The 16,445-nt window shown below is 41.8% G+C and overlaps 1 protein-coding gene across 2 annotated transcripts in view; it reads right to left on the minus strand.

Moving 5' to 3' along the window:
• The window catches only part of FDFT1 (farnesyl-diphosphate farnesyltransferase 1), a 35,180-nt gene that overhangs the window by 17,645 nt on the left and 1,090 nt on the right, over positions 1–16,445 (minus strand). Inside the window, exons 2-4 of one of the 2 annotated variants that reach the window (XM_058550379.1) lie at positions 8,851–8,948; positions 7,851–8,034; positions 2,276–2,404 (exon numbers count right to left, since the gene is read on the minus strand). In XM_058550379.1, the coding sequence (XP_058406362.1) occupies positions 2,276–2,404; positions 7,851–8,034; positions 8,851–8,948 (411 nt within the window). Of the gene's footprint in view, positions 1–2,275; positions 2,405–7,850; positions 8,035–8,850; positions 9,302–16,445 lie in introns of those variants that run through there. The other variant, XM_058550378.1, reaches the window with a different exon arrangement.

Raw genomic sequence — 16,445 nt, forward strand, 5'->3', positions numbered from 1 at the left:
ATCTTGAAGACATTTCAAGATCTTGCAGTGTCTCAGAATCCTCATGTAGAAGAACAAAATACTACCGCTATGTTCTTGACACTGTTTTAAGCACTCTGCATATTCAATCCTCACAAACATCTTATGAGGTACATACTATTATTATCACCATTTTACAGATGTGGAAACTAAGGAACAGAGAAGTCAATTAACTTGCCGAAGATCACTCATCTGGAAAGTAAGAGGCCAGGGATTCAAAGCCAGGTAGTCTGACTTGCGAGGCACGCTTCAACAACTTTGCTAGAACTCTCTCTCAAAAGAGTCTCCGTAACATAATTCTTGATCGTCAAAGGATTTTTTTTCCATAAAAGTGGTTAGTTTGTTAAAGCTAACTTCCCCTGAAAAGAGTATTCCAAGACAACTTAATGCAACACTCTTATAAAATGAAGGTCCACCGCACAATTCAGAAGGGAAGAGTCGTTAAAGAAGGTACGCTCTGGAGTCTGCAAAGACCACAGAGGAAAGAGCGTCTCTGGTTAACAGCAATACAAAGCCAGAGACCAATCAAGGAGCACAATGAAATGACCAAGAGAAAGCACCTGAACTATGTTCCAGGAGAGGAAAAATCTGGAAAGAGTAAAGATATACTGAAACCAGACAGAGAGAAATGAGCTGTGGACAGGAGATTTAAAAAGAATTAGCAGAAATTAAAAAACATTAGTATATTCATAGTGCTGTCCAAGGAAAAGTATATTTTTACTTTAAGATAATAGTTCTTTGGGTAGAAATACTCCTAGAATGGAAGTATTAATCTTCGTCCAAACACAGAAAAAAAAAAGTCTTTAAAAGTATTCAATTTTATCTGGTTGTAACCTCTATTCAACAACCCGTAATTAAGTTTCCTGAACAGATGTGCACAGCAGGAAGGCAAGTTACTGTGTGGATAACTAGTGCTGGTTCTTGGCCAGGAGGAGTTTTAGCTTTAACTTTAAATTCATAAACTGATAATTCTAGCAACAGTCACACGCACGCTCACTTGTGGAGCATAAACCAGGAGCTCCAAAGATGCTGCCAATGAGTTTTGAGGCTTGAAGGATTACGAGGACAAACTTTATACTTACACTCACTCAATGAATATGTAGCAGTGTTTCTTTTGAGATCCTAACCTAAATACTATTAAAGATACAAAATACGTACAGTTTAGATGTTTAAAATGTCTTTGCGTCCACTGGGGGGATGAATACGTCTCATAAACGCCATTCTTATGGAAAACGGGCAAGACTCCTCCCCGCTACCTTGCATTGTGATGTTCAGTTTAGTTCTCATAGTCAGTTAGGTTACTCTGTCTAAATAAGTGCTCTCTCCCAGGCCCCTACTCCTACCCTGGCCAATATCCTACACGGCTACAGGTTTGGAATAAACTCTGACCAAATAAAAGCCATTATAATTTTATTTGCCACATCATCTGCTCTCATAGCTCTTTCCAGCTCCTTTGTCTCCTGAGGAAAACAACCTCATCTATGTGGGGTCTCCCACAGCTCATCCCCACATATATTCATTTATAACCAGCATACAAATTGGGAGGGGGGTGTCAAGAAACTTGGAACATCTCATGTGGTCCTATTTCTGTAAGGAGATGATGGGAAAGGAAGAAGTAAGGTATTAGAGAGGTGCTTACTCCTCAGCATAACACACCTAGGATCCAAAGTTAACACCTCTGGATTCTCATGAACCGTTCTTGTTTCTAAGGAAACAGACACATAATATAACTTAACAGTCTAACTGATAACTATTTCTCCTAAGTAAATGGGGCCACGCTGGCACTGAGTTCAAATTAATCTTGTGTTAAGATGGAACTGGAAATGACTCAGATACTAAGGGACATATACACACACACACATAGTAATGGAAAAGAAGAAAATAACAAAAAACACATTTTTAAGATTTGAAAACTACTGGTATCTCTATATAACATGAAGTAATTGGCCATTTACCTAAAATTCCACAGCAAGTCGAAGACACTTTTATAAGCATAATGACTGTATCTCTAGGACAAGTTATATCTACGTTGGCCTAACTTAATGGTAAACTCTCTAGGGCCTGGATTATTTCAAGTATTAAACTATAAGCCCCAATTAAGTGTTTATGATGAGACATTCAAGCTAAACAGAAGGGTGGTAAAACCAAGAAACCTAGAACTGGTGGACAACTTTCTCCTTATTCTGAACTTCACAGTGAGTAGCCCCAGCTCTGTCTTAGGCACCACACACCGACACTGCTTTACAGAGACACTAACCTTGTCCCATTCTCGTTCAGACGTTACATCCTTATCCAAAAACTCCGCCATCCCAATCCCCATTTTCCGGCAAATGTCAACAATCACTGTTTGATATTTCTCAGCCAGATTTCTAAACTCAAGGGAGATCTGAAATGGAGATCATAAAAAACAGAAAATATGAAATATGTATTTACACTGGGAACCAATGTGGTGCCTATACATCATAAAGCAAAGCAACGGTAGAACTCGTTAATTAAGATGCCCAAATGATTCATCTATAAGCCTAACATCTAGGTTATGACAGTTTTCAACATACTGAATACTAAGCTCAGCAAATTTTATAAATATTAAAATAGAATGGTCTAAAAATGCTAAAGTTTCTAGATTCAAAAGAAGATTCAAAGTCTCTCTATACACTCATCTTGCCAATATATAACAAATGAGATGCTTCCACATAAAACTGGGCATAAGTGTAAGAATTTTAGGAAATGCCTCATTTCAGACAAACCTCATGACAGTGAAGATTCATTCATGCAAACATTATTGAGCACTTCCTACATAATAAGCATTGTCTAGGCACTGGGGATATATAGCTGGGAAACAACCAGAAACTCATGTAGAGTTTATATTCTATTGAGGAGATCAGCCAGTCATTTTCTATCACCAGTCCCAAAATTTACAGCATGAAGTTATAGTGTCTCCCCCATGATAAGGCTACACTTTTTAATTCCTTCAACAACTCAACTTAGCTCAATTTGAAGCATATTACCCAATATTTTTTTTCAGAGCCCAAGCTCCAATGCAGAACAGTAGTATTGATGCTTTTAAAATTCATTGCTACTGCACAAATATCTTATTTAAGTTCAAAGAATTGTTTATAGGTTATCAAAATACAATATTAAAACACCATGGAACTTTTTAAATAAAATGGTACAAAATATTAACAGCCAACACACAAGACTAAACACAGTGAATAGACTTTGTTAAACACCAAAGGTGTGAGAGATACTTGGTCTGTGTTGACAAAAAGGTGCGAAAAACTTCCTTGGGAAACACTTGAGTTTGAGGACCTGAGGGAAAACCAGCTGGTTGCAGGGTACTGATGGGAATCCAAAGCATATGGTACTTGAGGATTACTCGGAGGAACATCAACTGTTAAACTCAAAAAAACCCATAAAATCAATCCAATCTTTCCAGAACTCTGTCCTTTCCAGAACAGCTGTTCCAAGATAAAGCCAAAAGGTAACTCCTATTGTTACCAAAAAAGCAACTCTACCAAAGGTTATTTGAATCCCTGAATCTCCCCAGGATCCCGTTCTTTCAACAGATCGTTGGCTAGGTCAGTTCTATTTATAAGAGGAAAGGCCAGGGAGGTGGGGGAGGAGGAGCAGCTTAGACTCTTAAAAACAAATACTCCAAAATAAACACTTCACTGCTGAATATGAACTGTTCCTTTCAACAACTCTTTGGCACTTATTACATAATTATATAATTCAAAAAACGAAAACAAAAATATCTAGGAAAGAGTGACAGTGAAGAGTTCTGTGTTTTTCCAGAACCCTGAGGGAGGGAGGGAGGGAGAACATTGCTGACTCGCTCCACACTCGGAGCCCAGTTTCCATATTCTCGAGGAATAACAGTAAACTGCCTAACGGAGTGAGCCAGGATGGCTGTCCCTCTAAGTAATTCTGCTTCACAACTACAGCACATTTCTAGGTCCCTGGGTCACTCTCTGGTGACCTGGATCCCAAGTACATGAAGGAAGGATACCACGGTGAGTCCACGAGTGTAATGGAGAAAGGCCACATCCCAAGGAGGGGGCAAGCATAGTGTGACGCTTCCATTAACCTGTAAAGAAAAATTCTCCTCATTATAAACCTTACGATGTTATGATCAAAGCACTGGGTGATTCCACCTTCACCTACATGCAGCTTTTTGTTTTCAACCATTTTTTAAAGGGGTCATAAAGCACGGCAGTGATTAAGCACAAGGGTTCTGGAGTCAGACCTTTTGGATTTGAATCTCTGTTCTGCCACTTAACTTCATGGGTGATTTTAGGCAAGGTACTTAAATCTCTGTGCCTCAGTTTCCTCATCTACAGAAAATGTGGATAACGGTATATCACATATATTACCTGTTAAAATTACATTAATATAAAATAATACAAATGGTAAATCAATAATTAAATATATTTCACAACTAATTCATAGCTCAATAAATGTATGCTATTATTGCTATTATCATTTAAAAACACCCTGTATTACCTGAAGGGTATTATGTTAAGTGAAATAAGCCAGACAGAGAAAGACAAACACTGCATGACCTCTCTCATACATGGAATATAAACTAACACACGGACAAAGACAACAGTTTGGTGCTTACTGGGGGAAGGGAGTTGCGGGTGAGCACAAGGGGTGAAGGGGCACATTTATATAGTGACTGACAAATAATATTGTACAACTGGAATCTCACAATGTTATAAACTATTATGACATCAATTAAAAGAAAACACCCTGTATTATTCCTTAAGCTATGTTTGGAGGTAGGTCTCTAAGATTACTAGTTTCTACTAGTATCAGATAAAAAAGATATACTCTAATTAATCCACAAGATACAATGAGAGTTCTAGAAAGCCTGACTCTAAGTGATATCAACTAATGACCACTAGAGCATAAAGCGCCAGGTTCAATCTGAGTGCAGACTAACCATACATCAAGGAAGAGTTCACCTGGTTAGAACACTCTAAGCTTAGCCCTAATTCCATGGGCCTGGGAAAAGAGCACAAGTGCAGGCCCACATACCACATGGCTGGAAATTTAAAAATTAAAAATCAAGCTAGTAACTTGTTAAATACAGTATATTCTGTTCTCCTGTCTTGACAAACATACCTTCATAACAACCTGGAGGACTCACATGTGAGTTTAAAATGCTTGGTCCCTTGGGGTTTTGCTCCAAAATGCAGCAGGGCCGAGACTGCTGATCCCCACTCCCAGCCCGCACCCTGCCCTTCCTACCCCAGCTCTGTCCGGCACAGGGTCCGGCACTGGGAGGAGGGATCTCTCACTCATGTATGAGAACACCTCAGCCTGCAGGGCACGGTTTCATCCACAACCCTCCTGAACAGCCGCCCTTGGCCACCCTCAGGCCTAGGGACGCGGTCACTGGTACATGGTCCACCCTGGAGGAGATGGACCTGAGGAAACAGACTGCAGACTCTGGAAGTGGGCTCAGGAAATTAGGGGCAAGGAATCCCAGACACCCAGAACATGGCCTAGAAGGGGGCCGCCTAAGCTCTAGGCAGGCCCACTTCCATGGCCTCAGACACCCCTCACCCCTTTGACGGTGAAGAGGCCCAGAGTGGGGCCCTCTAAAGTGAGGGGCTGGGGGGAGGGGCCCTTCTTGCCTCAGTCTAAGGGCAGTACTACGGGAGTGAGGCCAAGCTATCTGTTCTGCCCTAGGACCTAGCCAAAAACTGACTGTACACCTAACCCCAGGCAACTGGTTCACCCTTCAAATTGTGCAACTCATCTCAAGGAGATGCTGGGACAGATCAGCATATAGACAGCCCAGTCCTTTAGAAGAGTAAGGCACTATGAAGCTCCATATACTCCTATCTCAAGCTGAATCAGACTGAAAGGACCTCCAATTCAAGTATCTTAAAATCACACTCTCATGTATTTCATATTCATAAGGATATAAAAGGTTAACAACAGCAAAACAGTGATGCCTGGCCTGTGCTTTCTGCTACCTTGACTCTACCAGGGGCAAGTCTGCTTTCAGGAGGGTAGTGTCTGTCTGCTCTCTAACCTACCACTCAACACAGGAAAAGATGGATTTAACGTTCAAACTGAAACTTTCCAAAACAAAGTGCTGTTTTTCCACTGGAATGCTACATTTATAAAGGAATAGGCTTAGGTTGTATAAGCATAGTGGAATGTTGTCTGAAAATTTACTAGCTATACCCCCAAAATTATTTTAGCATTCACACATTTTCATATTCTCTCACATCTGCTGAGTGGATACGGCTGCCTTGATTTTTAAAATACCTATGACATTTATCCCATGACCAGAAAGTATTTAACTGCTATGAATCTCCTCAAAAGTAGTTAAGGAGGTTGTTTTTGTTTTTGGAGGCTCTAGCTAGAATAATATATGGTTAATTTTTTAAAGTGAGAATACACTTCAATCATAAATGGGGTGTGACCCTGTTTGCAGCACTTCCTCTGTTTTAGCAGTTGCAAAAGCTCCTCAATGAATGTCCACAGATTTCCAGTCAGAGGGAACCTGTCCTCTGGTCCTGTGAGAGCCAAATCACCAGTACCTGCCCCAGGTGAGAGCTCTTAATTCCTCACCTAATCATTCTTCACAGATTCTTTTTCTTTTTTCTTCTTTTGTACTGTACTGTGTCAACTCCACCTAATTATTCTTCAGAGACTTTTTCCCTCGGTTTGTATTGCACTGTATTTTATTTTTGGCTTTGACTGAAAATGTGATCTCAGTAATCCGAAATACCCCTTGTTCCGAAGGAGTCTTTTTCAAACCTTCTTTTGTTTCAATAGCAAGAGACACATAAGGACTATTCTTCCCCCAAAATTCTGGCAACTGTGTACAAAAAGAAGTGCTTCTTTGGGCTATTAGGGAACATAAGATTTTGCTAAATCAAACCTTTATTTATAAGTTATGGAAGAAACACTTATTTGTGTAGTAAGACATGCAAATTCCAGAAAACTAAGACATAGTCACATGTATAACATAAACTTGAGGGATTTTCTAAAGCTCAAGATTTTAATAACCCACTTTACTCCAACAGAATGGACTACACACCTAATATTTACAGAATACTTAGTATGTACCAGGCATTATTCTAAGTACTTTATATGTATGAACTTAGTTAATCCTCACAGCTCTAACTTTACAAAGGAGAGAACTGAAGCACAAATAAAGTTAAAGAACTTGTTCAGGATCACATAGCTGTAGGCAGCAGAGGATCATCCTGCTTCTCAGTCCTCACCTCAGCTGCAGAGCCTGCTCCCTACCCAAGCTGCGACCCTTCGTGAGCAGCACAGCACGTCCATGCTACTGGGCTTAGGGCACCCAAGAAGCCAGGAGTGCTATATACTCAGGCTGCATTATACAGGCAACCAGTTTTGTGAGCTAGCCTGAGAATTCATCTTTTACAACATTGGAATTTGAATGCATCTGTCCACAGAAGAAACACTGGACTTCCAAACACATTGGTAATAATAATAGCAGCTACCATCATTCTAAGAGCTTTACTTATAGTAACTCGTTTAATCCTCATAACAATACTATGAGGTAGGTACTATTATTATCTCTATCTTAAAGATGAAGAAACTGAGGCACAGATAGGCTACGTAACTAAGCACCAGTTAATAAGCAGGAGAGCTGGGATTCCAACCCAGGTGGTCTGGCTTCAGAGTCTTGGCGACCAGAATTCTTAACCACGACATTACACCATGCTGCCTTCAGACTGCTTATGTTACCGTTCTCTGCAGGGATGTGGGCTAGCTGACAAGGACATCATCAGTTATAAACACAAACTCTATGCAGAAGAGATCTGTAATGCTGCTACCGTTGGGAAGTCCTCGAGCACTTGTCGATCCTTCTCCTTGCTCTCCATGAACCGCCAGTCGGGCTCATAAAGGAAAGAGTGAAAGTTGTGCAGCAGTGGGACCTTCTTCTCTACACTGATGGTCATGTCGTCTTCCAGAGTGTCCAGAGCTCGCAGAACCAGATAAAATATGCACACTGCATGGCTGTAAAAAAGGAACAGCCATTAATATACTGGAACAAACATCCAAAGATACTTATTTTAAAGTAACATTTCATTTATGCCAGGCCATTTTCTAAACCCTCCTACACCCTAACTCTACAGAATGATAAAGGATTTCCAAAGCTTACTTAACCAAACATCTTAGTTTTCCTTTCTTAGATGGAAACAATGAACTTCTGTAGTTTATTTATTAAAAAAAACCTACCAGCTGGATGTCATTACTACTCCCAGAACGAGTTACATTGAACTAATGTAGAACAACTGTACAAAGACCAACAGGCCAAATGTTTAGACGGAACGAGTATTTTGCAGATAAAAAATAAAAGAAAGACACAATAACCTCTCAGTATAAATACTATCATACATAAAGGCAATTGGTCTAAGTTCATGTATGGAATCTGCACAGAGGCAACTTCAGAAGAATTAACTCAATACAACTAGAAATGCAAAGTAGCTAAGTGAAGCCAAGAAAAATGCATGACCTGCTCAGAGATAGGTTCAGCTGCCAGGACTAAAAAAAAGGTAATAACCATCGCCATTCTCCCTGCCCTTCCCTGACAGAGCTGGGCCTCCAGGGACGCTATTAGATGGCGAGGCGCCTGGAAGGGCATTCTAAAGTAAACACATGGGCGTTCCAGCCGAAACGTTTCCTGCACTCTGGCGGGGCGCGTTCTGGCTAAGCCACAAGCACAGAGACTGCCACGCTAGGGGCCATGTCGAAAAGTAGCTTCGAACGACTCCACGTCCCTGGAAAAAGATTTCCTCCCCAAAACCAAAAGGAGCTGCCTCCGCCACTCACCGCATTTCCCCATCCAGCGCCTGGATAACAGCTGCGAAGCTGCGACTGGTCTGATTGAGATACTTGTAGCAAGTTTTCAAGCTGCTGCTGAGCGAGTCCTGCGGGCAGAGCAGACAGGCGGAGGTGGGGGACGTGGAGGCGCAGCAGTGGGACGGGGGCAGGCGGCCGGCGGCCGTGGGGGTCCGCAGCCTGCCGCACACGCCCTCTCCTCGCGGCCAGTCCTTGGAGGGCCAGGCGGCGGGAGGCAAGGGGCAGCCGCGCGGCGGGTTGCCCGTGCCCGTGCCCCGGGGCCCCGCGGCGGGGCTGAGCACCCAGGTCCGCTTGAAGAGGGACATGGCCTTGGTGCCGCAGGCGGCTGCGGCCATGGGACTCGCCGAGCCGACGCAGGGCTTTTCCTCCATAGACGCGAGCGGAGCTGGGAGGCGCCCACCGACGGGCGGGGCGGGCTCTCCCTCCACCCCAATAGGCTTGGGGCTGGCCCTCCACCCCACACGTGGGGCCCGCCGCCCGCCCCGCCCCGCCCCGCCCCGCGGTCGGCTCCACCCTGCGGCCTCTCGCAAGTGCCCCGCCGCCCGGTGCCTCCCTCTCGGTCTTCCTCTTCTCCCCAGAACCCACAGGCTACCAACGGAAGCCAGTCCTCTTTTGAGAAGCCTGCCCTTCCTCCCTGTGACAGAATCTCTCCTTGACCAAACGCTAGTCAGACTCCTCTAAATCTCCCCTTTTGTACTTCTGTGTCTATCTTTGCATCGGCCAATTTTAGCAAGAACCCTGCTAAATTGGTTTCGCCAGAATCCTCCATCCCGGATATCTTATCACCCTATCTGACCCGGTTCCTCATCCCCCACCATCCCATCGCCCTGGCCTGCCTCCAGCAGGACGTCCCGTGAGGTCCTTTAACCAGAACACCTCCTTACCCCAGATGTTTCTTTCCTCTTAGTCACTTTGCTTGCATCCACCGACTCCTCCACTCTGCTTCTTGGCTATATAGTCCCACTTTTCCTCCTTGTCTTCGGAATTCAGCCCAGTTCTATACTGAGGTCTCTTTCTCCTATTGCAACAGCTTTTCTGAATAAAGTCTGTTTTTACCGCTTTAACTACTGTCCAGCTCTGGTTTTTCTTTAACACTGGTTAAACCTCTACTATCCTCTGGAATTCTAGCTATTCTTTTAAGATTTCTTCTCATCTTCCCCTTTCAAATCAGTGACTTGTAATGAGCTGATTCCTGAACTCTACTCTTCTCTAAGGAAAACAAGAACTGTTTTTCCAGGGGAAAAAAGCCGTATTTTCAATGCAAGCATATCAGAAAGAATTGTTGACTGTTTTTATGTGGTTTTGTTTTGTTTTACAGAGACTTTATATTTTAGAGAAGTTATAGATTCACAGGAAAATTGAGTGGAAAGTACAGAGAGTCTCCATATACTCCTCTCCCCCAGGGCTCCCCCACTCTATCTTTAAGAGAGAACCAGGAAACATTTGAAATATCTAACAACAGGAGAGTGGTTAAAATATACCCCACAGTCACTTTGGAATGTTAAAAGTGAACCTTGGACCCTAGTGGGGTCCAGGTGAACTATGTTCTTTTTACTTGTGTACATTTCTTCAATTTCCTACCACAGATGTATACTGTTTTGTCAAAAGAGTAAAGCTTTTAAAAAAAAAAAATCACATAATCGTGAGAATTTCACTTTATTGCCATGTTCAATAAAAAGTTATTAGTAAAAATTAATATTTACTGAGCACCATACATTAGTAAAATCATTTAGTACAGTGTCTGGCATATAAAAATACTCAGTGAAGGTTTGATGAATAAATGAATACATTCATAGGTATTTTAAAACAATTCACCAACTCCTTCTCAAAACGTGGAGAGACAAGACCTTACAAGAAACAGAATAGCTGCAACTCAGGCTATTTACTGAGCTCCATGCCCGCTCTTCACATACACTGGTGTTATCAAGCCACAGTGGTTCTCTCACTGCACTGCCAAATGTTTTAATTCTCAGCTACAACTAATAATAGCTTGGGGGCTGATGTCCAATCATGAGTTTCAATAAATGCAAAGGTGCAGCTGCACTGGTTTTGAAGAGCAAACCATCTTAAAGAACGGTACCCTCCTTTCCAACACACCTCCTCCACTAGGTCAGTAAATCACTTTCCTCTCTCCTTCCCCCCTAGTTCTTTCTCCAGTCACCTATTTGTTTTCAGTACCCCAGGCTGTAACAATAATTACCTCACACTACCAAGAAGATACAGGAAGATATGGGAATCAAGCAGTGGAAATTTTTATGGTGAGTAGTGTTTTCCAGAGTGTTTAATAATTATGAGCTAGGGGGGAGAAAAGCTAACCCTCCCGCGCCTGTCCCTAGAGCCTACAGATGTTTTCCTCTGCTGTCTGAGAGTGAGCGCTCTCCCCAGAACTCTCCAGTGGGAGAAAACCAGGATAAAGGGCATTGAGGGGAAGAGTGTGCAGCTGCTGGAAGTACAAGACTGAACTCCTGGGACTGTGGCTCCAGCCTCAAGCTGAAAGACAGTTCCACAGTGAAGAGCTACGAAGCCTCCCCACGGCCTTCCATTGAGACATTAAGTAACACAGCTTCCCTCAGAAGGGGGGGGGTAACCCCACAAACTGGAGTTTATGTAACAGCAAGATCAATAACTACCATTTATTGGGCAGCTACTACGAGCCAAGCACAATACAATCATTACCTTTAATCCTTAAAAAACACTTTAAGGAAGGTATTACGGACCTACAATCCATCTGAAATCTTCATGGCCAGATGTGTAGCAGAATTCAGAATTTTTAGTGTTTTAGAAAACAGGCCAAAAAATGCATATACAGCCCGAGTCATCATGCAGTAGCACCCCATAATTGATTATTAACATTTCTTCAGCAAAATATTTGAATATTTACACTAAGTGGGATCACTTCAATTCAGGGCAGTTTTGCTGGCCAAATCTGGAGCCAGACTTAGGAAAAAACGCTTCGCTTTCAGACCATTTTGGAGTTGGGAAATTGTGGTTAAGGGATTGTGATCTGGTATCTCTATTTTATAGATGAAGAAACTGTCACCTGGAGGTTAAGTTACCAAAAGTTATTCACCTAATAGAGTCAGGATTTAGAAATAGACTTAAGTCTATTTAGACTATAGTCTAAATAATAGGATTTAGACTTGCTAGAAGCCAAATTGGCATGATCACAAAACACCTGCTTTTTCCATTGTGTGCCCTCTGAGTAATCTCACTCAACTTGCAGGTAGCAGTAAGCCCCTAGATTCACTGATATGCTCCTAAAAATTCAGTATAAATCAAGTTTACTGAATTCTGAATTCCTACAACCAAATCTGTGATAGAAATAATCATCCCTCAATATCTGCTAAGTGTAAATTTTTTTTTCTAGCTTGTTACTTCAGAGAAAAAGCAAGAAGAGCTAGAGAGCTAGAAGAGAGAATGGCCCAAGTCTCACTTATAAAAAAATTCAAAAGATTATATACAGAAAAGTCTTTCTCCTACTCCCTTACCATGGCCACCCAGTCTCCTCTCTAGAGGTAACCAATGCTACCGTTTTCTCCAATAGTCTCATTTTATAGAGAGAAAAACAAGACACAGAAAAGTCAAGTGTCTGAACGCAAATCACAATCCTAAAAGCTGTGTGCCCTGACTTCAGACACGCAGATCCCTTGTCCTATTACTTTTCTTTGTAGTACTTATTTCCAGCTTAAATATTGTATATTTGCTTTTTTTAAAATTCTCTGTCTCTTCCTCTAGAACATAAATTTTATAAAAGCAAGCTGTTCACCTATCTTGTTTACTGTTGTATCTCCAGCACCTAGAACAATATCTGGCATGCAATTGTTGGTCACATATTTGTTAAATGAAGGAAGGAAGGAAAGAAGGAAGGAAGGTAGGAAGGAAGAGAGGGAGAGAGGGAGGGACGGAGGTTGGTTGCTTGGAAGGAAGCTCATATACAGCAGAACTGGGAAGGGAAGAAAGGAACTAGGGATTGCAGAGTGCCTGTGATGTGCTGGGAGCACATGTGACAGCCTGGGATCTGGTCAGCTGTCTGGGGCCAAAGGCTGTGCTCTTTATCCCAGATGGCCTCCAAACTGGAAGCATGGAGGTCTTCAGACAAGCCTGGGTTGGCATCCTGGAACCACTGCTTGGGAGCTGTGTGACCCTACAAAAGTTATTTAGTTACTTTATGCCACCATTTCCAAATCTGTAAAATGGCAGTAATAATAGTACTTATCTCTTCAGGGTTGTTGTCAAGCGTGGTAAGTTACAAAATAGCCACAGAAGTTTCTGGCTCTTTCCATCAGGAGATGGAGTTTTTTTTTCCACCTCCTTGAATCTGGGCTCATCTTAAGATTTTTGGGGGTCCAAAAAGACAGTAGCAAATATGACTCAAGTAGACGCTTGGACAGTGCGTGCGCACTGGGGTTTGTGCTCTTCCTGTGGCCACGTGAAGAGTCTAGGGGCTAGCCTGCTGGATGATGAGAAATTTATAGCCTAGTCTCCCCTTGACACTCCAGCCTACAGCTTGCTAACGACCAGATCTTCCAGCCACAAGCCAACTGGTCAGCTGAGCAAGCCCAGTAGAAAGGGACCAAGCTGGCCCAGACCAGAAGAACTCCCCAGCTCTCCCAGAGAATTGTGAACTAAATAACAGTTATCTTAAGTCAGTAAGTTTGGGTTTCTTGCGTTTTTTTTTTTTTTTTGCTAGGAAAGATTTGCCCTGAGCTAACATCTGTCGTCAATCTTCCTTTTATTTTTCCCTCCCCAAAGCCTCAATAAATAGTTGTATATTCTAGTTGTAAGTCCTTCTAGTTCCTCTATGTGAGCTGCCGCCACAGCATGGCTACTGACAGACAAGTGGGGTGGTTCTGCGCCCGGGAACCAAACCCGGACTGCCGAAGGAGAGTGTGCGGAACCCAGTGGCTCTGGGTTTTTAATTTGTGTTAATAAAATATACATAACAAAATTTACCATCTTAACCATTTTTAAGTGTGCAGTTCCGTAGTTCCGTAGTGTTAAGTACACTCACATTGCTGTGCAACCAATCCCCAGAATTAAGTCACTCAGTTTTGGGGTGGTTTGGTACTCAATGAAAGCTAACTGATACATTGAGATAATAGACTTAAAGAGCTTAGCACAGTGCCTGGCAAACAAAAGAACTTAATAAATGCTGTCTATTATTATTAATACTATCATTATTAATTACTCTAACTCATAATACAATCTCCTCTCAATCTCACTCACCTGCCAAATTAGTGTTCTAAAACGATACTAGCTGCTTTCATCATGTCCTAGTTCTGCCTTTACACACTACCTGCTGTACTTACCACGCTCTGCTTCTGGACTTGTACACACACTTACTGAACTTTGTACTTCTAGCTTACGTTCTTCAATCCCAGCCGGGCTGGTATCCTTATCTTTCCACACACATCGGGCTCAGTCTTTATATGACTTGGCTCATGCTGGCTTTTTCCACTGAGGATCCTCCCCGATAATCTACATCTAACCTCTTCAAGGTCTACACCTTACAAAGCACTTTTCCTGTGTTTTCTGAAAACTTTCCTCTCTAAAACATTTCTACTTCACTAAAATTTCCTGAAATAAAAATGTACATAAGATTACTTGGCACTTCCTAGGTGATCTTACTTTTGTACACCTGTTGTCCTGAACAAGTGCAATTGGGGATCTGGACTGAGCACAATTCAAGTCCACAGCATGAGGAGACTGCCTTAAAAAGTCAATGAACACTGAGGAGCAGGGTAGGGTGAGATGGGGAAAAGGACTTTAGTTGTATCTGGACATTTCCTAAGGAAAAAAAAAATGAAGCAAATACAGCCAAAACTTAATATATATTTAATCTTGGAGATAGAAACAAAATGGTTTGTTATAGTATTTTTTGTACTTCTCTATTTGCTTGACACTTGAATATTATTGTTTTGTATTCTTTAAATTGTTTCATGTATGTACATAAGTTTCATATCACTCAGGAAATATAAGCTTCTTGAAGAGAGAGACACTTTTTTTTTGTGAGGAAGCTTGGCCAGGAGCTAACATCCGTTGCCAATCTTCCTCTTTTTGCTGAGGAAGATAGGCCCTGAGCTAACATCTGTGCCCATCTTCCTCTATTTTGTATATGGGATGCCTCCAGGGCATGGCTTGATGAGTAGTCCGCCAGCACCCGGGATCCAAACCTGCAAACCTCAGGCCCCAAAGCAGAGCACAGGAACTTAACCACTAAGTCACCAGGCTGGCCCCTCTGTTTGCTTGAAATATTTTATAATTAAAACACATTTTTTAAAAAGTTAAAGCAATCTTAAGCTATATCAATTAAATAGACAGCATCCATAAGAAAGGAGTTGGAAGTTCTGAAACAACCAGACCACACCTAAAGTACTGTTCAATTTTGGACACTAGACTTTCAAGGGATAGAGACCAGGTTGGTAAATGACCTGCAATGAATAAAATAGAATGAATAACCACAGGAAAACATTTGGCTCATATATCAGTATTCTTAGAGACAATATGAGCCTTCTCTTAAAATATCTCAAGTGCTGTGTTACAAAACAAGGATTAGACTTTGGCTCTAGGGGGAGAACAGAGTGAAGGTTCAGCTCATCACATGGTTAACACTTCCCGAAAACCAGAACTTCCTGGAAATTGAGTGGGTAGTCACCAGAGGTAATGAATTACCTGTCACAGGACGTGTTCAGGAGACTGTTACAGAGTGGATTGTAAAGCAGTGACTATCCATCTGTTTTAGGCCACAGATCCCCAGAAGAATCTGATAACAGTGGACACCATTCTCCTCCCTCCAAAGCACACAAATGTACAATAATTTAAATATTTGCAAATAATTTCAGGAAAGCTCCAAGTAAGAACTCTTAGTAAGAATCTCTAATTAAACAGATATCTACTGAGCAACGCATAGGAGCAATTTAAAGCTGTAGTTCCTTTAGGCATCCGTCAGAAGATTAATCCCCTATCCCAGCCAGAAGTGATTTTTCCCTTCTGTGAATTTCCCTATGGCATTTATTATATTCTGCCCCATTTACTTAAATTTATGTTGTTTAAAAAGCTAGAGGTTTCTTGAGAGCAGTGCACTCATCTATTGTTTGTTAATTCACTAAGGGTACATCAAATAAGATTCCTATTTTCAAATAGCTTAAAATCAAATATAGAATCTTAAACCTGAAAGGGACTCTGGGAATGTAAAACCAATATACAAATAACCACAAAGCTATGGGACTGACATATGGTAAAATAGGTTAGAGACAATGGTCGAGGGAGGTTCACAGGTAACATAAAAAGGCATCTTGTTATGGTGCCTTCCTGTTTTCTGTGAACAATTTTATAACGTTTTATTGACCTGACAAGATGGTGAGCTCTTTGAGTGTCTTATTTGTTTATACTGCCATCCTGCCAGGCTGCGTCCAGTATAACGTCTAGCACCGAACAAGAGTTCAATACAGGTCTGTGGAATGGTCAACAGAAGCAGCACTCATTTAAGCTAGACACTGAAGGATGAGGATGATTCTGCGTTATGAGACAAAGGGGAAAGTTTTTTCTGATAGAAAATTAAAGCA

This window comes from Diceros bicornis, chromosome 11 (assembly GCF_020826845.1).
Source record: "Diceros bicornis minor isolate mBicDic1 chromosome 11, mDicBic1.mat.cur, whole genome shotgun sequence".
In the NCBI taxonomy this organism is placed as follows: Eukaryota; Metazoa; Chordata; class Mammalia; order Perissodactyla; family Rhinocerotidae; genus Diceros; species Diceros bicornis.